Below are 21,627 nucleotides of genomic sequence, written 5' to 3'. Positions count from 1 at the left end.
TATATACAAAGTGTATATAAAGTATAATATTTGAATATAAAGATACATCTAAATTTCTTAGTTAAATTCTCTAATATAAAAGTGAAGAATATAAATCTTTTCTATGGTTATGATATTGACAAAAGGGAAAGCTCTTTATGGATTTGGTTGTGTGACCATGAAGTGTCCTCATAAGATAGAATTGCTGAGTTGAAGTTTAAGAAATAATAAGATTAAAAATTTTTCTCTAGTAACTTATTTCAAAATTTGACTATAAGTGAAGCTAACTAAATGTTTCCTACCTTTTTTTATTTTCAAAATTTGCTTAGGATTCTGTTAAGTAAATAAGTAGTGGAAAAGTATAAACATAAGATGTGAACTTAGGACTCTAATTTAATTATATACATTTTTGGTAGAAATAATGCTTCTTTCTTTGTAGCTTGTCATTGTACTTGAATATGGTGTTTTATACTTAGTAGAAATCAGTGTATAATGAATGACAGGTTACATTTATTGAATATTTGAATGTTCTAAGTGCTATTGAGTATAATTCATTCAATCCTTAAGACCCTATGCGGAAAGTACTATTTTTGTCTTCATAATATAGATCACGTAATTGTTATAGAGTATTAATAAATAAACTTGCCTCAAGGTTGCAAAGCTAGTAAGAAGTAGCGTTGGGACTCAGAATAGGCAGTCTGGATTGAAAACCTATTTCTAACACTAATGATAGCGTAAATTGTTCATGGAGAATAGGACCTTAGCTGATCATCTAGGATGAAGACATCATTCTGCTTTAAATTTTGAAGTGAATGATTTCAAGCTTTTCATTGCTGTTAAAAACATTGATATTGTACTTGTGTTGCAGACCCAAGTGTGTTTTCTGAGATAAAGTACGTATTTTAAGAGATCTTTTTCTTGGTTAAAAATAAACACTGGGCTGTAAGTCACCAAAAAACTGATACTGATCCATATGTGCTTTTACAGTGTGCTACCTACAAAATTCTACTTTTAAGGAGAGCAAAATTCATGTTTTGTTAGATTGCATTTAGTTGTTGATTTTGTTGGGATAACAGGAGCAATCTTAAATTTGAAAAGTTTTGTCAGTAAAGAATTTGAACTGTTAGGAAGTAAATTCAAATGTTCAAAAGTGTGCCAGTATATTTTTCATTGTTTTTAGTCTGTAAATTGACTTTTTAAGGGTAATTAAAAATTAATTCAATTCCAGAATTATTCTTTCTAGGTTGCAAAGTATTCTGGTTAGGTATATGGTCATCTTTTCCATGTTTTATGGTTAGGATAATACTGCACTATTCACTCATATTGGAGAAGTCATTGATTTTCCTCCTACTCAATAAAAATGTATTTTATTCACAACTGTAACTGACCTTAAAAGTGCTGTCACTTGTTAAGTATGATACAAATGATATGTTATTCTTTCTTCTTAGGTTACTTGGCAGATTAACTTAAAAATTGAATGTCAAAAATACAATTTCTAAATAAATGTTTATTGAAGATTAGGAAATTATTTTAACCCTCAAATATTCAGATCTCAAAAGTTTTATAAGGAATAGTTTTCAGTAGTTTGATATTTATATTATTCTCTTGAGTTCATTTTTTCTACTAATTTTGAAGTTAATAAACAATGTAAATCACCCTTTCTTGCTGTCTTCATTGGCTATTCAGTCCTTAATGTTGGTTTATAACGTATTCTATACTTTTTAATGAAGGGCCTTGCACCACTTATCTCGCCTGAGAGACCTGGTTGATGATACCAGTGGGAAACAGTCACCGAAAATGTGAAGAAGAAAATAAAATTGTCACCAAAATAAATAGTCACCACAGAACAAATATGTATTTTTTTTTCCTATTACTTAAGCTGACAAAGTAAATACAAGCCATGCACTATTCTGTCATTGATTCAAGTATATTTCTTGAAGGCTGACCTTAAAAATGTTCATAAATTTGTGACCTATCTTCATTTTGTGCCTAAATAGTAGAATGTGAACTGAAGGACCCACAATTTATGTTAAAGTGTTACTTGGTCTTTATACCAGGAAATGTGTAATGTTTAAACATGAATGATTTTAATTCTTGATATTTTTATCTATGCTTAACCTTCTTCAGTATTCCCTGTTTTTTTTTTTTAAAAAAAATAAAAATATAACATTCACTTTTAAGCAGCTTAAAGGAATACCAAAATGTTATAGTTTATTTGGAAGTCTGTTACTTTTAAAATTTCAGAAATCAAATATCTCTAAGATATGTTGTATTTTTTTATGGTATCAGTTTAACAGTGGGTTATATAGAGCTAAAAGGAATTTTTTATTGTGACATCTAACAACTCATTCAATTAATGCTTTGATTCTATGTGAGATAATCTTTATAATACTCGACAGTTTACAAATCACTTTGCTGGAGACATTTGAACTTTATTATTAGATTATTTTCCAGATTTTAGTCTTGAAGTTAGGTATTAAAAACTGGACTTAGATTCCAGTTGCTTTATGAAATTTGAAACTAAACTTTAAAAGTGTGGAAATCAACTTGTGTATTTTAAAGATATTTTTTAAGAGTTGGGTTTTCTTTAAAGTCTCTATAGTCTTCAGAGTTTGACTCTAGCTAGAACTGAACATAGCTCTTTGATTTTTGTAATTTCTTCCAAGCAGGTGTTATAACTATTTATAATAAACAGGAAGCATTTTTATCAACAATTAAAAATTGTCATAAAGCATGACTAATATAACATATTGAATAGCCTAATGAAATTAAAGAATATCTGTATATATTTTCAAGTACTACAAACTAACACTTTACCCAAATGGCAGCATTTTTGCTAAGTAGATTTACTGTCAGGTATTTCTAAGCACATAGTATCAAAGAATTTTTTCCCCAAAATATTGTTTGTATTTAGTACCTTTGTTACCGAACTGAAGTGTCAAACACTAAAGACTAAATCCTGTGGGTTCCCTTCTGCCCGGGAGGTTTTGTTTTGTTTTGTTTTGTTTTGGTACTGGGATTGAAACAGTCACCGAGAAATGTGAAGAGGAAAATAAAATTGTCACCACAATAAATAATCACCACAGGACAAATATGTATTTTTTTCCTATTGCTTAAGCTGACAAAGTTAATATAAGCCATGTACTATTGTATTTTTGATTCAAGTATATTTTTTAAAAAACTAACCTTGAAAATGTTCACAAATTTTGAGGGACACTCAGTCACTGAGTCACATCCCCAGCCATTTTTTTTTTTTTTTTTTTTGTATTTTATTTAGAGACAGGGTCTCACTGAGTTGCTTAGCACTTTGCTAAGTTGCTGAGGCTGGCTTTGAACTCATAATCTTCCTGCCTCAGCCTCCGGAGCTGCTGGGATTACAAGCGTGTGCCCCTGTGTCAGCTATTTTTTTTTTTTTTTAACTGTATTGCTTTGACTGGTTCAAGAGGCACAGACCAATAGAGTTATTTTGTTTACTTTGTGGAGATATTTTTACCACTGACATTCTATTTTATGATTATGGTCTATTGTGCAGCAAAGAGTTTGCATAACCAAATAGGGAATTACTTTGAAGATTATATTTGGCTAATTTTTTTTTTTTTTTTGAGAGAGAGAGAGAATTTTTTAAATATTTCTTTTTAGTTTTTGGCGGACACAACATCTTTGTTTGTATGTGGTGCTGAGGATCGAACCCAGGCCGCACGCATGCCTGGCAAGCGCGCTACCACTTGAGCCACATCCCCAGCCCTGTATTTGGCTATTTAAAACGCAGATTTTCAGTGGGTAAACTTCAGGTGGATCTTTGTGGATCAAGTTCCAGGCCTTGTGATACCCACCTTTAGACAAATTCTAAAGAAAGCAGAGATGATAAAGACATCAAGCAATGATTTCTAATTGCATGTTAGGTATATGTAGATCAACATAATATATGCCATACCCATAATCTCTTTGGAGATTGTGCTATAATGACTTTGAATAGTGCCAGTTTGGATTGTGCTCCTGTTTGCAAGAATGTAGTTCCAATAATGAACAAGATAAGCCTATTCTAAAATTGTATGTTATAACTAATATTTTAAGAAACTTTTAATACCAGTGGAGCAGTATTTTCACTTTTGTGTTAAATATGGAAAAGTTTTATTCTTTTACCTACAAAAAGGAATTTATAGGCTAGGCATGGTGCCACATGTCTATAATCCCAGTGGCTTTGAGAGGCTGAAGCAAGAGGATTGCAAGTTCAAAGCCAGCCTCAGCAATTTAGCGAGGCCCTGAGTAACTTAGTGCTATCCTGTTTCAAAACAAAAAATTAAATAGGCTGCGGAAGTGGCTCAGTGGTTAAAAGAACCCCTGGGTTCAATCCCTGGTACCTCCCCCCTCCCCCAAAAAAGGAATTTATCAAAATCCATTCTTCTCAAAAGAAACATGTGACTCAACTAAAAAAAAAAATCTAAATAATAAATGTTCAGGAAATTCTGTACAGAAATGATTTAGTTACATCTTAGTTAATATTTCAAGGTTTTTTGTTTGTTTTTGAAATTTTGGGAGGAAAGAGGGACCAGCAGTATGGAGACTGCTAAGTAGAGAATTAAGACAGATAATGAGAACAATTATATTTAAAAAATTATATTGTGAATATAAAATTTTATCAAATCTTTCACTGTTTTAGGTATATTGAGAAATTGTTAAATAGAAAAAAATTAACATTAGTAAGATATTTCAAAAATTTTAATTGAATATGAAAAATGTATTTTACAAAAGCCTAATCCCCCACATTTTTTGAGATCAAAGGATAAAGATATAATCAATATAGGAAGAGTTAAGACTGAAACATGTTGTCTTTATTATCAGCGTGAATTCTACTTTCAGTTTTTTCTGTGACAATTCTTTTCTCCTTCCTAGAGATTTCTGACAAAAATGAGGTTTATTTTTTGGACATATATCACTATAATTATGTTATTTCTTTTTGAAATTTATAAATGTGCAATGTTTTGGAATTTTGTATTTAATGGTTTATAATGCCTTGTTAAATTATATATAGTTACAAAACAATGTCACCCAAAGATAAATCATGACAAGATTCCTTGTTTTTTCCTGTGGTTTGAATACACAGGATTGCTCTTACAGATGTGAATTTTTATTTGTTTGTTTTGTTTTGTTTTGTTTTTTATTTCTGTTTCACCCTTTACTCTTGTATTTGAAAACCTGTTTAGTTGAAGTACTGTCAGGAAGTGAACTTGTCAAAAGGAAAGTAGCATGAAAAGAGAAAAAAGAAGCAAAGGCCAATAAAGTTGATAGTTTTTGAGCAAGTGAGAGTTCTTGAAATGTGCAAAACTGTATATGCTATTCCACGTATAGATGTTTTATACTTGGTTATATGATGTGTTGGATTGCATTGTCTGTTATGTACATGACTAGGTAAATCTAGGCCTCAACCTTGATTGGTTGTACAAGTTATATTGTTAGATATTTTTTTCCTGTGTTATTTCATATTATTCCTTTCATTTTTGTTTTTTCATAATCCCATGTCTCTTGTGGGCAAAAAATCTTGGCTTTTTATTCTCCCTGTTTATTCTACATTGTCCTTATTCTAGACAGACAGTAACACTTTTTCTCAGATTGAAACAACTTTATCAGTCATTTATTACATTCATTGGGACTGGTTCATTTGTTTTCTAATGCCTATTCCTACCTTAAACTTTTCTCCCTGCTGACTTTTATAGGGAAACTAGACTGAGTGGACTTTGTGTAACATTGTATACCACTACTCTAACTTCGCTGATTTATTTCAACAATTTGCCTTAACACTATTGCTTTACTCAGAATCTTGCAAACTTTCTACATGTTTCCTCATCTTTCTGCATATTATTTCTCATACTTGAAATACAGATTGGATATCCCTTTTTCAAAATGTGTGGGGCCAGGAGTGTTTCAGATTTGGCATTTTTCAGATTTTCAGAATGTTTGCATAGACTTTAGGTTGAGCATTCCTAATCCAAAATTCCAAAATATGAAATGCTACGAAATCTAAAAAATTTTGAGCATTATGTCAGTGTTAGGATTTTCAGATTAAAGATATTCATCCAGTTTTTGTTCTTTTTTTTTATCTAAAGCTTACTTTTTTTTTTTTTTAAAGAGAGAGAATTTTTTAATATTTATTTTTTAGTTTTCGGCGGACACAACATCTTTGTTTGTATGTGGTGCTGAGGATCGAACCCGGGCCTCTCGCATTCCAGGCAAGCGTGCTACCGCTTGAGCCACATCCCCAGCCCTAAAGCTTACTTTTACATTTGTTTTTTAAAGCTGTCACCGAGGTTTACCTTTCCTTTTTCAGACATCCTAACCATCTTCCAAACTTGGGTAGGTTGCTTCTCACTCATTTAGCTTTTGTTTTCCTTGCTTTGATGTTTGGATAGTTCTCCTTATACTTCTTCAGGAGAGGATAAATCTCAAAAAATGTTAGCTGATTGTGTTTTATTTCTTTGATGATAGTACAGCTTCTATTTCTTTACATAATCAGGAAAAAGTAAACTCTGTTGTGTATAAAGTAGTCTTAGGTATTCATTGATGATTCTAAATATAGCTTTCCGTATAAATTATGAATTTAAGACAAAAGAGAGACCACATCCTTTACTTATATGATACTCTGCAAATCCTTTTATTTAAAAACATTTTGTCAGGTGTGGTGGCGCATGCCCGTAATCCCAGTGGCTCAGGAGGCTGGACAGGTAGATTGCGATTTCAAAACTACCCTCAGCAATGGCAAGGCGCTAAGCAACACAGTGAGACCCTGTCTCTAAATAAAATACAAAAAAAGGGCTGGGGATGTGGCTCAGTGGTTGAGTGCCCTTGAGTTCAATCCCTGATGCCAAAACAAAACAAAACAAAACAAAACAAAAAAACATTTTGATAACTATTTCTCTTATTAGTATTAAAAACAATTTTAGCAAGTTAAGAGTAACAGATTTTTCACCAGCTCCCTGCTTCCACACACTCATAGCTTTCCTTCTTTTCATCATTTACTGCCAGAGTCAGAGTTGGTGCCATTGATGAACCTGGCTTGTCATATCCTCACCCATTAGGGTTCACTCTTGGTACACATTCTGTGGATTTGGCAAAGATACAAATGACATATATCTATTATAGTACCATACATACAGAGTAGTATTTCATTGCCCTAAAAATCATCGTACTCTGATTATTCATTCCTCCCTCTCTCGATGCTATGCAAACACATTTTAAAATGAAGTAAATTATATTTTGGAGACTTATTTCCTTTTTTGATGTTGCTGCTGCTGTTCAATAAATAGGATCATTAAATAGGATCAACAATTGTGTAAGTATTATGGATGTTATAAGCCTCTGACTTCTTAAGCCCTCAAACTTTAAAAAGATTTTAAAAAGTGTTCTGTAATTCACATTTCATAAATCTGCCATCCATTTTATATGCCCAGAGCTAAATCTAGAAAAATTTTAGTGACTCTTTTAGTCCATCTTTATTGCTGTAATAAAATACTCAAAACTAGGTAAATCATGAAGGACAGAAATTTCTTACAGTTCAGGTGGGCTTGGAAGTTCACTATCAAGATGCTGGCCGATTCTGCTGTCTCTCTATTGAGGGCTGCTTTATGCTTCCAAGTTGGTGCCTTGATGATGCATCCTGGGAAGCTGGGGAGGATTTCTGTCTTGGTGGTAGAAGGGATGTAAGTTGAAAGGAACCAAATTCCTTAAAGTCAAGCCCTTATATAAGGACAGTGATACTAAACACCCGTCCAAAACTGTTGCATTGGGGATTGAGTTTTCAAGAACCTGGATATGGGAGCACACGTTTGGACCCTAGCACTGGCTTTGCATTGTGTTGCTTCTCTGACCCAGGCTTAGTGGTAACTATCAGTTTAAGTCCAATCTAGACACCAGCTACACTGTGGTTTTAAATAAGGGAAGTTTGTTTAGTGGTACTGGGATTGGACCCAGAACTTCCCACATGGTAGACAAGGGTTACCATGGAGCTGCATCCTTAGTCCACACGGGAGATTTAATATTAAAATATTTTAAACTAAGGGAACTTTGTGATACCCTAGAACTCAGGAAGAGAATCCAAGGAAAGACAAACTTGGAAGAGAATGGCCAGCTTCTGGGTTTAGAGTTTACTGTAGGAAGAATAGCTTAGCCTGTGGGATGGTAGAGGTTACTGGTTTGCACACACCACAGCTGAAGGGGTGCTGGGGTTGTCAGGAACCTTGGAGGGAGAGATGTCTGTGTTGGGAGTGTTGCGGACTGTGATCGCCTGGGCCAGGCTGTGAAGTCACTAGGGAGAATGGCAGGATCTTGGACTGTGGCTGAAGAGAGTGCTGTCAGATGTTTTCACACCCATTCCTCTTAGTGATGCTGCAGTGGCCAGAGAGCAACAGGAAAGCCCCTTCAGGGTGACTTAGGAGCTGAGGGTCTATAAATTGGCAACTCAAGTTAATCAGGTTTTAGAAAGGTTTTGGTGGGAGGGAACATCAAAAAAGATGTCTCAGCTGACCACCTCTGTCCTGTGTTTTGCAACATACTGCAGAGCCTGTCCAAGAAATTCAGACATATAGGAAAGGTAGCCATTTAAAAAACTGAAGAACAGTGAAAAGGTTTGAGCCATTATTTCCAAACCCCAACGAATATGATAACTTTCTAAAAACAGTTCATGAACTAAAAAATCAGGCACTATTATAAGTATTCTGGAGTTTTATGAATGTTACCCTCAAAATATCAGGGCTAGAGAGCATTCATTGCTTTTCCTCAAGGTGGCTATAACTTTTATATAAATGTTTCTGGAAGTGGAAAATCCCCTGCAATTGGAATGCTTTGTTATTTTCTTGTTTCAATTAAGCCATGATGTGCTTTTCTGTGTTTTTCATATACTGCTCTTAATTTTGCCTTTCAAAACCATCTCATATACATATTTCAGTCTTCCTAATATTAAAAACAATGATCCATACTCAGGCTGAGTGTTTATAGTTTCTAAAATATTTCTTTGGACAAAATTTTGTTTCTTCATTTTCAAGTTTCTGGATATTTTCTAGCTTTCAGTGTTTTTCTTTTATTTTAAATGTGATACCCTATATCTAAGATGCATAGGGTTGATTGGGAGAACTCTGATTTCCTTACTAATTACTGTGCTCAGTGTGTGTGTGGGGGGGAGGGGAAGGTAATGGGTGGGATGGATGAAGATGAGCAGGAAGGCATGATTATCATGAACTAATGGTGGAAATATATAAGTAGGTAAAGATACATTACAACCAGGTAAGTACTGCTTCAGAGAAATGAGGATGGAACAACTGATAATGAAGCACTGAAGATGGAACGACTCAGTGGCTTGAGAAAAATCAGGAAAGATTTCACTCAGTATAGGATACTTAAGTCGATCAAGATAAATGAACAAGTTTTCATCAGAGGAATTGGGTCAAGGTATATTTATAACATCCAGAAGGTAAAACAAAGACCTGAGTGCTAAAACATTCTGATGCAGAATGTATTGAATCAGAAGGATATGTTGTGTGTTGTGGAAGAAGTATGGACTTTGGAATCAGATTTGTTTTTATCATCCTGATCTTTATTATTCTGCTCTTTAATATTGTGGACAAGTGATGTGACCTTGCCTGGGCCTGTTCACCTCCCCACTTTTTTTCTTCCAATGGGGATCCAATTTAGGGACTCACACATGCTAGGAAGTTACCCTACTACTGAGCTATACTACCACCCCACTCTCATTTTTGTATCTTTAAGATTCATTTTTAGGATTAGTTGAGAGAAGGTGTGTGTGGCCCATATCTCACTAGCTGCTAATGCAGTCATACATTTAGTTGAAGGAGGCACTAGGAATAAGACAGGAGGCTGTTTCCTTGATCTGTATACCAGCAAGAATATTGCCTTCGCAGACACATCAGATGTAATGCAGCTCTTATAAGTTTTTGATGTCTTCCTATCGCAGAGTAAAATTTGAAATTCCTACCAGATCTAAAAAGGCCTGTGTGGCATGCCACCACCTCCCTTTGTCTCCCAAACCCAAACTTTTCCCATTATTTCATTTGCTCTGTGATTCTGCCACATGGTCTTTTTCTCAAGTATGTACAAACATGCCTTGGCCTCCAGAACTTTGCACTGTCCTCCACCTGGACAGTCTATCCTCCAATACTCGGTGACTCTTGTGTTCACTGCCTTCAGGTCTACCCAAGGATAGTTTTAGCAGAGGCCAGCCCTGATCACCAACCTCCCCTGATGCCATTGCTATTTGCCCTATTTCTCCTTTTCTTCACAATATTGAAGGTAGGGACTGGATTCCATTCAGTGCTATATTCCCAATAGAATAGTGCCAAGCAGTAATGGTGCTTCACAAATGTTTGCTAGGTAAATGAATCTGAGATGGTGGCTTGGGCCCATCTGAAGCACTTGGTATAATCACATAAGAATCTTGATTTTGTCCTCTATGTAGGCTAAAAGGAAGGAGACCATTTTTTATACAGCCTAGTATGAATATAATTTTTCATAGTCCCATCATTGATTTGTGCTTGCAGTAAGTAGAACTTTTCCTCAAAATCTAAAACCAACCATTTAACTTCTTTCCAGTAACCAGTTCTTTAAAGCCTGAATACCATGGCATCAATACTAATTTCTTTTACTGGAAATTAGAATGTAGACCTATTATTTTTGTTCAGATGTAGAGCTACTCTTAGGTTAAAAAAAAAAGCTGTTGGAAGAAAAACATGAGCGAAGTATAACAAATGTTCTCCAAGTTTCTGTAGTTATTTTGTGTGTGTGTACACACGTGCACATGCATGCACATGTATAGTTCTATGAGATTTTTTTTTAGGAAGACTTAAAATTTAACTGTTATCTCTGTTTCTCTTATTTGGTGGGATACTTAGGGCAAATTGAAGCTCTGACCCTAAATTTCTAGTATGGTTCCTAACTCACAGTTGTAAACATTAAAGGAGGAGATGCCTGTAAAGGGCTTGCTTAGTACAGTTCCTGGCATATGGTAAGTGCTCTTCAGTAGCTGTTGTCTGTAATCAGAGTCATGTCACCTTGTGTTAGAATTTCAGCTGATTATAATTTCTTGTTACTACTCAGTCTATTTTGTAGGAACAAGGCATTGGCCTGCTAGAGCTGTTACGCCCACTCCCCCAGAGTGCATTTCACCATTCTGTAAGCCAGATTTATTTTTAGACTTAAGGCACTATGACTCTTGGGCCCCAGTTTCCTTCCCTTCCCTCTAGTATGCATCAACCCCTAGATTCCTACTAGACTATCATGAACTTACATTGTGCCAGTCTCTACCCAGGTATCATCACATGCTCAAGGTTTTGTTTGTGCCTTGGCATATGCTTTTGCCAGTGTAAAGGGGTGGCCTTGGAGAAAGTAGAAAAGAATAAATGTGTATCAGACATTGGCTTGTCCTAGAGAGCCAACAGTCCCATCCATATGATTAAAACAAGTTTAGTTGGAAGACTAAACTAATGACATAGTCTTTCCAACATCATTTCTAAGCCATCTAGAGAAGCTGTGGGGTAGGCAAAGGCAATGACAGAAAGGGTCAACATAAAATAGGTAGAATATGAAGTTTGACTATATCACTATTTTGAACTGACAAACTGAATTGTAAAGCTGGGAGCCAGAGCCCTGTAACTCAGTTCTATTTGTGGAAAGTAGCATTCCCTAGGATCTGTTTTTTCAGGTTTGAATGAGAAAGTTCAAACTCAGTTCTGACTATGTTCTTGGGACTTTCCTGGATATTAAGAGGATCTTGCTTGTCAAGAGTGAGCTAATACTTTCTACAGTTTTCTGTATTTGGGAGGTACATAGAAAGGGGACAAAGTAGAAATACTTTTGATTGTAGGAGACCAACCTTGCATGTAAATTGAGTTAACTCCCTCCCCTGCTGGGCAATGTGGTCACAGGCACCCATGCTGCTAGACTGCTCCGCTCTTCTAGGGTTCGAGTGACTGTGTCTTGCTACAGCCCCATGGGTGAAGCTATGCTCACCTGTTCCTTTGTAATATAACCTCTTGCCCTGTTTAGGGTAGAGTCTTCCATGGAAGTGCCTTGTGTATGTCCCCTTCTCTTACTGTGTCCTTGGGTGTGGCCTACCCAGGTGTCAGTCAACCTGCTGACAGTGGACATCATGAAGACAGACTCAGCCCCCTGAAACCTGGCCCCTTGCCTCATTTGAATAGCTTCTCCTCAATAAAAGAGGTCAGCACACTCTCTCTTTCCCCCCCCTCCCTCCTCCTCCCTCCCTCCCCCCCCCTCTATCTCTTCCCGTGGACCTTAAGTTCAGAGTAGCCGTCACAACGACCCCAAAGAAAAAGGTATTTGTGTCTCTTGTGTGGTTATTTTGCGCAGCTCACTTAGCCCAGTTTACCTGGAGTGACCCCTGAGCCTTTAAGTTGCGAGAACAGAAATCCAGCATTTGATGTTGACAATATTGAAGTAAAGGTCAAATTAAACATCAATAAGAGATTTTCCAAGAGCTATTGACTTAGAAGTAGACAACTACTGGTTATTCTGGAACTAGATTATTAGCAACCTGCTTGAAAGAGAAGCCAATAAATGATTATTAATGAATTCTGACCACACACTTTTCTAAATGACAAGTTCCTGATTTGGGGAACAGGGAGAAAACAGATATGTACTGTACAGCAGGTGTAGGCAAACTGTAGCTCATAGGCTGAATCCAGCCCACTGATATTTTTTGTACAGCCTATCAAATGATTTTTAAATGGTTGAATAAAATTAAGAGAATACTTTGTGACCAAAATTATATGAAATTCAAGCTTCAGTGTCCACAAATTTTATTGGAACTTAAAGTAATTATATAGATTTTCTATGGATGAATCTGTACTACATTGGCAGCCCTGACTAGTTTCAGCAGAGACCATTTTTGGTGCTTTCTTGACTTTGCATTGCTGCTCAGCATACTACAGATTGCAGTGCTATGCTTACAAATTGACAGTGTGAGCTTGGATGCTGATAAATTGTTGGATACCCTTTTCCTCCAGTTATATATGGCCATTGGTGATCCTCAGTCCTTCCTGTTTAGGTTCAGTATCTGCTTTTCCCAGGATTACTCAGAACACTCCCCATTCCCTTCCCCATATTTAGTGTTGTGCCGACACAAAAATAAGTATATATAATTTATTAATAATTTATCATGAATAGAAAATTTTATTACATATTAATGTTCTGCTTATTGAACTATAGCATGTATTCTATGTACATTTTCATAGTACAATAAAATGTCTTTATCAACATTCTATAATACTTTTTATCCTTAGAGTATCACTATGAACTTAAGACCTTTTATAGATTCAATATATCCCAATTAACCACAACATAACTATTATTTGAAACCCAAATTATCACAGTCTGGTTTGTGGGAGCTCTTGAAATTCTCCTTTGTGTTGACATTCTTTTTCCTTTTCCCCCTAATTCTGGGAATTGAACCCAGGGCTTTATGCATGCCAGGCAATCACTCTACCATCAAGTCACCCTCCTGACCTTGTGTTGATATTCTTAGAAACATTATTGCTCTCTGGCAACAGGAGGAATAATAAGATGCTGTAGACTCCTGATATTTTCTTGCTCTATGACATAGACACCACCTTCTAGGAAGGCAGAATTATAACTACTACAGTTGGATTGTTGAGTGGTAACCACTGGAAAATGTTGAAATGAATTCATGTTGATATTTTTATATAGCACATCTTATATTCCTATAACATACATTAAAAAATTTTTAAATTTTCTCCTATGTTAACAGTGCTCTAGAAGTGTAGGATAAGGGGAGACTAATGAGTGCTGACTGCACTGTTCACTAGTTGGTAGTAGCTTGGGGGAAGATATGCAGATGTACTGTATTGTAAAAATCATGTAAGAATGAATCATTCATTTAAACCTACTAAGTGCCAGGCCTAATACTAAGCTTTAATGATGATGTCTACATTCTATGCAATCTGTAATTGGGAATTGGCAGCATTAACAATAGATAATTTTACAAATAGTTAAACAAGCACTTCAAAAGTAAGATAATAGGGTGTTCTGAGAACCTAATCTGGAGCAACTACCTTGCAGAAGTGTGTGTGTGTGTGTGTGTGTGTGTGTGTGTGTGTGTGTGTAAGTAAGGTTTTGGTAACCTTTGTGCAAGGTCCCAGTCCTGGTAGAATCTTTTGTGATAGTGTTTGTATTAGCCATATGTGCATGAGATTCTCTCCTTTATAACCTCCTGACTTTATTTTGTTGAGGTTTGATTCAGTGGCTCCATTTTCCTTCTGACAACTTTCATATTCCTATTTTGATCAAGATTGTTCTCCAAAGACATTGTTCACCAACTATCTTATAGTTAGGTTTTTAAAAAAATTGGTACATATGGATGATACAAAATGATAGGTTTAATTGTGGCATATTTTTGCATAAATAAAAATATAATTTGATCAATTCCCCAATACCTGCCCTCTCTTCTTCTTTCCCCTTCCTGTATCCTCCTGGTCTCCCTTCTAATTTCATAGAGTTCTTTTTTTATTTCCCCCATTTTTTCCATGTAGCTTTAACTTATGAGAGAAAACACATGATACTTTTCTCTGAGTCTGATTTATTTTGCTTATAATTATGTTTCTAGTTGTCTCATTTTCCTGAAAATGATGATGTCATTCTTTATGATTGAATAAAAGTCTATTGTGTGTATTCCACATTTTCTTTGTTCATCTGTTGATGGATACCTAGTCTGATTCCATAACTTAGCTATTGTGAATTGTGCTATGATAAATATGCGTATATGTGTATCTCTAAAATATTCTGACTTTAATTCTTCTGGATAAATACCAGGAGTGGTATAGCTGGGTCATATGGTAGTTCTATATTTAGCTTTTTGCTGAACCTCCTTCCTGATTTCCATAGTGGCAATACTAATTTACATTCCCACCATCAGGGTATAAAAGCCCTCATCCAACTTCATTAGCATTTTTGTTATTTGTATTCTTTTTTAAAATTTTTTTTTAGTTGTAGATGGACACAATATCTTTATTTTATTTATTTATTTCTCTGTGGTGCTGAGGATCTAACTCAGTGACTCACATATGCTAGGCAAGTGTTCTACCACCAAGCTACAATCCCAGCCCTGTTATTTGTATTCTTGATGATTGCCATTCTAACGGTGTGAGATGGAATCTCAGTGTAGGTTTGATTTGTATTTCTCTGGTGGCTAAAGATGTTTAATTTTTTTTTTCATATAACTTTTGACCATTTCTTCTTTGGGAAAGTGTTCAGTTCATTTACCCATTAATTTTAAGAATAATTTCTTTTTCTTCCAAAGATTTGTTAATTTACAAAAAGAAAAACCAAAAAAAAAAAAAAAAAAAAAAAAACCATGGACAGATGGCATTCACCGAGGTGAGAATCTACTTCTGTGGTGACTGGCAGTTATAACGTCAGGGTTTGTCAGCAAATGTGCACTGACATTGTTCAAAACAAGTTCCCTCAAACTTGTATGACTGCATCAGAGATGATGCGTTCCTTACCCACAGGCCTACATTTTGTGCTTGGGTCATTAGTGAGCAAGGCCTTGGAAAGGTACAGAGGTTTTTCGGGGCATATTTATTCCCTTGGTCAGCTGCTATGAAAGGAAAATTTTGTTCTTGAGGAATAGATCATGTTTTGTTTTCTGATTTTCTTCTCCACCTCTTAACACACTGTTTGACTGAACAAGAACTTTATATATATCAGTTGATCAATTTGTTTGCTATAATGGTATTCAGTGAAAGATTTCCATGGACCTATCCTTGTATTTAGTGATTTATTTGGTTGCTTCTTTCTTAGAACTGTGTGTAGTATTTACTTTGTTATTTAATTCTCAAGTCAGAGGTTTTGCTTTTGAATATGAAAAATTGTCAGGAGTGTGAAAAATCTAGATGGATATTTATTTTTCCTCCAAAGGGAAGAAGACTAGACAACTACTATTCCCTTCCATTTTTATGATGAGTTCAAGTTTTTTATAAAACACTGTCTCTTGTATTCTTTGAATTTTTACCACAACTTTCAGAAGTTGTTGGCAAGGGCTCATGCTTATGAATTTACCTGTTTACCTGAAGAATAAGAAAGACAGACACCAGAGTATGTATTCTTTGCCTAAAGGCACACAACTTACCACCAATAAAGCTGAGACAAGCACAGAACTCTCTTTTCTTTGTAATTTTACTAAACCACTGACAAGACAAATCTGACTACCTGATTACAGTAGCTTCCTGTGACATCATGCACTAATGCCCTCCCCTTGATTTTTTTTCTCCCTCAAAGCACTTACCATTTCAAACACAGTGTGAGGGTTATCCCTTTATTTCATCTAGCTACCCATCCATCCGTCTATCCGACTCTTCTACTCTTAAGCTTCATGTGGGCAGAGAATTTTTGTCTATTATGTCTACTAATAAAACCCAAGAACCTACAACCATGTCCAGCACATAGTAGGCATTCAATCAGTATTTGTTGAGCAAATGCACATAAGCTATGATAAAAGTTTCCCGACTTTGGATTTAGCTGGATTTTGTTGTTCCTTATGTCTTGCTTCACTTCCAATATATTGTTAGATTGGCATTTTAGATTACACATGAAGCGTTTATTTGGGGGGGGGGACCAAATAGTTGAAATGCTAAATATATTTGTTATTATGTTTTAATTGTTATATCTAATGGAATCTTAAAAGAATGGCAGTGTTGGGAAGCTAGGAGTTTGATGCAATTTCTCAAAATAATTATATCACCAACTCAAGTAACACAGCTAGACAGTCAAGGGTCTGTCTTAGTCTCATTTGTTTTGCCATAACAGAATACTGGTGACTGGGAACTTTATATGGAAAGTTATGATTTTGGCGAGTGGAAGTTTCAGACAGTATGGTGCCAGTGTCCTGGCAAGAACCCCTGTGGGTTTTCAAAACATGATAAAGAATTGGAAAGGAACCGGCTATGTACAGAAGGGGAACACGTTCAAGAAAGCAAGCCAAGACAGTTGAATTTGCAAGTGCTGTACCTCTGAGCTGTATTGCCAGCTCCCAGGCCATACTTCCTAAAGGCTCTACCATCTCAGCACTGCCACACTGGGAACCAAGCTTCCAGCACATGAACCTCGGGGAACAACCCATATCCAAACCATAGAAGGGTCATTGATTGTAGCTTTCATTTCATACACGTAAAGAAACGCTTTAGCATGGTTAAGAAATTAGTCCAAAATTGTATTGCTACGTGACATAGAGCTGAATAAATAGAATAGTTTCATTTCCCTACTTTCCCAAGGTCAAGGCACCTTCCCAGAATTTTCTGACACTTCCTGGAGATTCATTTCCATCCATTGCCAGTACAGTTCAAGTTTTTCCTAAAAACAAGGGTGGTACTAGGGTAACGGTGGGTGTGGGAGTATTCGGGATATGTGTTGACCTTTACCCACAAAGATCTAGAATTTAAATGGATGGTATTATCTCTGGGGTTAGTGAGGTGATTTCCCCATCTTGTTATCAGAGTACCATAAAACACAATTTTTTATGTTCAATTTTCCTTGTATGTGTGAGTTGAAATGAATCATTGCATTGTAAAATCTTTGCGGTAAGGGGCTATGTCTCTTAGGACTTAGTAATACTCAACATTGTCATCAGTTCCTGATAGCTAGTGCTCATCTGGAAGTTGAGCAATAGATAAGAAACATTTGCATAATGAGAACATTGATAAATCCTGTTACTGGTAGCCGCTTCAAAGGAATTAAGCAGAAAGAATAGCACAACATTGTCTTATCAGCCGTTCCACCAGAATGATTGCCCAACAGTTCTGTTTCCCTAAAAGGTTGTTCCAGAGTTTGTACTCCTAATCACTTCACTATAAACTTGCGCTCTGGTTGTAGCCACAGACAGATCTGATGTTCATCTAATACACACTGGTGTGGCCAAATGAACTAATTACTTCTGTTCTGATTGGTCAGTGCCTGTGTCCTATTAGTTGTTGAATATCTGGGGTATTAGCCTGGCCACTGGTAGATGAAATGTTTGTATTTCCTAAATATGTTAAATTTAGCAGTTAGATAATTGAGAGACAGGAACAATTTATTTCTTTTTTTTAAAATTTGTTCTAATTAGTTATACATGACAGTAGAATGCATTTTGACACATCATATACAGATGGAGCATAACTTCTCATTCCTCTGGCTGCACATGCCACTGAGTCATACCAGTAGTGTAATCATATATGTATATAGGGTAATAATGTCTGTCTCATTCTGTCTTCCCATCCCTGCTGCCCCACCCCTTCCCTTACTCCCTCTGCATAATCCAGAGTTCCTTCATTCTTCCCTCCTCCTCTAGCACCCCCACTGTGGATCAGCATCCATTTATCAGAGAAAACATTCTGTTTTTTGTTTTTTGGGGATTAGCTTATTTCACTTAGCATGATATTCTCTGGTTCCATCCATTTACTTGCAAATACTATAATTTCATTCTTCTTTAAGGCTTAGTAATATTCCATTGTGCATATGTACCATATTTTCTTTATTCTTTCTTCTGTTGAAAGGCATCCAGGTTGGTTCCATAGTTTAGCTATTGTGAATTGAGATGCTAAAAACACTGATGTGGTTGCATCACTGTAGTATGCTGATTTTAAGTCCTTTGGGTGAAATTTTCTTTTTATTTTTTAATACACATTTTTTTAAAGTTATTGATAGACATTTATTTATTTCTTTATATGTGGTGCTGAGAATCAAACCCAGTGCCTCACACATGCCAGGCAAGTGCACTACCGCTGAACCTCAGCCCCAGCCTTGGGAGGAATTTTCTTTCTTTTTATTTTTTTTATTATTTCTTACATACATGACAATAGTGGAGTGCATTACAATTCTTTTTTAAAATTTATTTATTTTTGCATTACAATTCTTAATACACCTTTGTATCACAATTTATCAAATCTCTCTTTGTATATAAGGTATGTTGACACCAAATGCACATATTCATACATGAATTTTGTATAATGATGACCGTCTCCTTCCACTATCCTTGCTATCCCCCTTCTCCCCCGCTTTCTCTGCCACCCCTATTCCCTATCTAGAAGTAATTTTCTACCACTGCTTTTTCTCCTCTAACAGCATGATGTATGGAAGGATCTACTTGGCTCAGTTTTTTGGAGGAAAACATTATCCTTTTGTGATTGTATGTGTTCTGGCAAAATCAACTCAAGTCATGAAGTGAAGAGTTATATATTTGGTTTATCCCTTTGGTAGATACTGTAGTTAACATCTCTTGTATTTGCCAAATTTATTATTTGTATGCTCTTAGCCCTTGTGATAAACATTTCAAGGAATAAAGTTTACAGCATATTCCAGTGTGAAATAGGGCTGGAAATATTATAAATATGTTTTGATTTTAGATAGGGTAAAAAAAAAATTGGTTTCCCAGAAGTATAATGGTACAGTGTGTCAGAACTTTAGCACTTGTATATGCAGGAGTTTGAAATGGATGGTCTTCATTGGCAGATGGGTTTCCTTTGTACAGCAAGTGGGAGACCCAGGCTCCTCCCACCAGTGGCTCTGCCACTTTCCCCTCATCCTCCACAGGGCGTCACAGAACCCAGATGGTGAGAGTGTAAAGGGGCTTACCCCCACCCCCTTTTAAATAAAATCTTAACTTAAAAATGGCACATGGAACTTCTGCTTATAGTCTATTAAATAAAGCTCAATTTCAAGACAACACCTAACTTTAAAGGATGTTGGGAAATATTCATCAGTTGTGTACCTAGGAAAAAAAGAATAGATTTTTAAAAATGATTTTTCTTCCTTCTTTCCCTCTCCCTTTCTTTTTACTTTGTTTTGTTTTTCAATGCTTGTAAGTGAACCAGGGGCATTCTACCACTGAGCTACATCCCCAGACCTTTTTATCTTTGAGACAGGGCTTCATCAAGTAGCTGAGGCTTGCTTTGAATTTGTGTTCCTCCTGAATGCTTCTTTACTTTTTTTTTCTTTTTTATTTCTAGTTTTTATTTTTTTGGGTCCTGGGGATTGAACTCAGGAGTATTCAACTGCTGAGCCACATCCCCAGCCCTATTTTGTATTTTATTTGGAGACAGGGTCTCACTGAATTGCTTAGCGCCTTGCTTTTGCTGAGGCTGGCTTTGAACCATCCTCCTGCCTCAGCCTCCTGAGCTGCTGAGATTACAGGCACGGGCCACCACGCCCAGCTTTGAGGTAATTTTAGATTTTAGGGTGGCAAAGATATTCCTGGAGTGCTTTTCTCTCAGCTCTTCCTTATGTTACCTCCCACATAACTACAGTATGGTTTGCAGTTATCCTGGCACAAAAACTGTTAACCATTGACTTTACTCAGATTTCACTAGTTTTTCCTGTCATGTCATTTTTTTCTATTGTAGGATCTAATCCATTTAATTGTCACATTTATTTAGTGACCTCAGTCTATAACAATGTCTTTTTCTGCCTTTATGACCTAATTGCCTTTCTTTAAATATATTTTTATTTTCAATTGACACATGGCAATTGTGTCACATATTTATGGGCTACAGGGTGATATTTCTCTACATCTATGCAATGTGTAATGATTAGGTCAGGGCAATTGTTTTAACTATCACTTAATCATTTCTTTGCTAGGAACATTCAAAATCCTCTCTACTAGTTATTTTAAAATATTCAATTTATTACTGTATATATACACACACACACACATACATACTACCTTTTATTTATCCATTGGTCTGTTGATCCTTATCTAGGCTATTGTAAACAGTGTTTCAATAAACATGGGAGTGTAGATATTTTTTTCAGATTTCATTTCCTTTGACTATGTAACCAGAAGTGAGATTGATGGACTATAAAACAGTTTTATTTTTAGTTTTTCAAGGAAGTACCATGCTATTTTCCATAATGACTGTGCTAATTTACATTCCCAACAAGAGTGGGTAAGAATTCCTCTTGCTCTTCATCATTGCCAGCATGTATAATTATTATTTTCTTTTTGATAACTGCCATTGTAACTGGGCTAAGATGTATGTCACTATGTGGTTTTGTTTTGCATTCCTCTGATGATAAATGATGCTGAACATTTTTTTTCATATATTTGTTGACCCTTTATGCATAACCTTTTGAGAAATATTTATTTAGGTTATTTCCTCATTCTCTCACTAGGTTATTAATTTATTGTTTTCTGTCAGGTTCTTTGGAGTTCCTTATGTATTCTGTTATTAATTTCCTTTTTTCAATATTTATTTTTTAGTTGTAGTTGTACACAACACCTTTATTTTATTTATTTATTTTTATGTGAGGCTGAGGATTGAACCCAGGGCCCCTCATGTGCTAGGCAAGTGCTCTACCACTGAGCCACAACCCCAGCCTTTAATTTCTTATTGGATGAATAGTCTACAAATATTTTCTCCCTTTCTGTAGGTTGTTTATTCACTCTGTTGATTGCTTCTTTTGCTGCTGCTACTTTGAAGAATCATTAATTTTGTAAACTATTTCTTGATTTGTATGTTTTACAGTTTTTTTTTCAAGATTAGGTTGAAGTTATGCCTTACTGGGAATGCTACCATAGACTGGAGGTGATCTACCCTTCTCGGTGCATTATATCAAGGGTGTGTAATATCTAGGTGT

The 21,627-nt window shown here is 35.7% G+C and overlaps 1 protein-coding gene across 14 annotated transcripts in view; it reads left to right on the top strand.

Moving 5' to 3' along the window:
• Positions 1–21,627, top strand: part of C13H18orf54 (chromosome 13 C18orf54 homolog) — a 55,742-nt gene that overhangs the window by 14,426 nt on the left and 19,689 nt on the right. For 8 of the 14 annotated variants that reach the window (XM_040272950.2, XM_078030015.1, XM_078030014.1 and 5 more), the window contains one exon: positions 1,710–5,279. The exons of 4 other annotated variants lie outside the window; for them this stretch is intronic. In XM_040272950.2, coding sequence (XP_040128884.2) covers positions 1,710–1,782 — 73 coding nt within the window. In that variant the 3' untranslated portion in view covers positions 1,783–5,279. Of the gene's footprint in view, positions 1–1,709; positions 5,280–12,246; positions 21,609–21,627 lie in introns of those variants that run through there. 2 more of the 14 variants (XM_078030020.1, XM_013357570.4) reach the window with 1 other exon arrangement.

Source organism: Ictidomys tridecemlineatus, chromosome 13 (genome assembly GCF_052094955.1).
Source record: "Ictidomys tridecemlineatus isolate mIctTri1 chromosome 13, mIctTri1.hap1, whole genome shotgun sequence".
Classification (NCBI taxonomy): domain Eukaryota; kingdom Metazoa; phylum Chordata; class Mammalia; order Rodentia; family Sciuridae; genus Ictidomys; species Ictidomys tridecemlineatus.
Note: the sequence above shows the minus strand (reverse complement) of the source record. Positions and strands in the feature narration are given on the sequence as shown.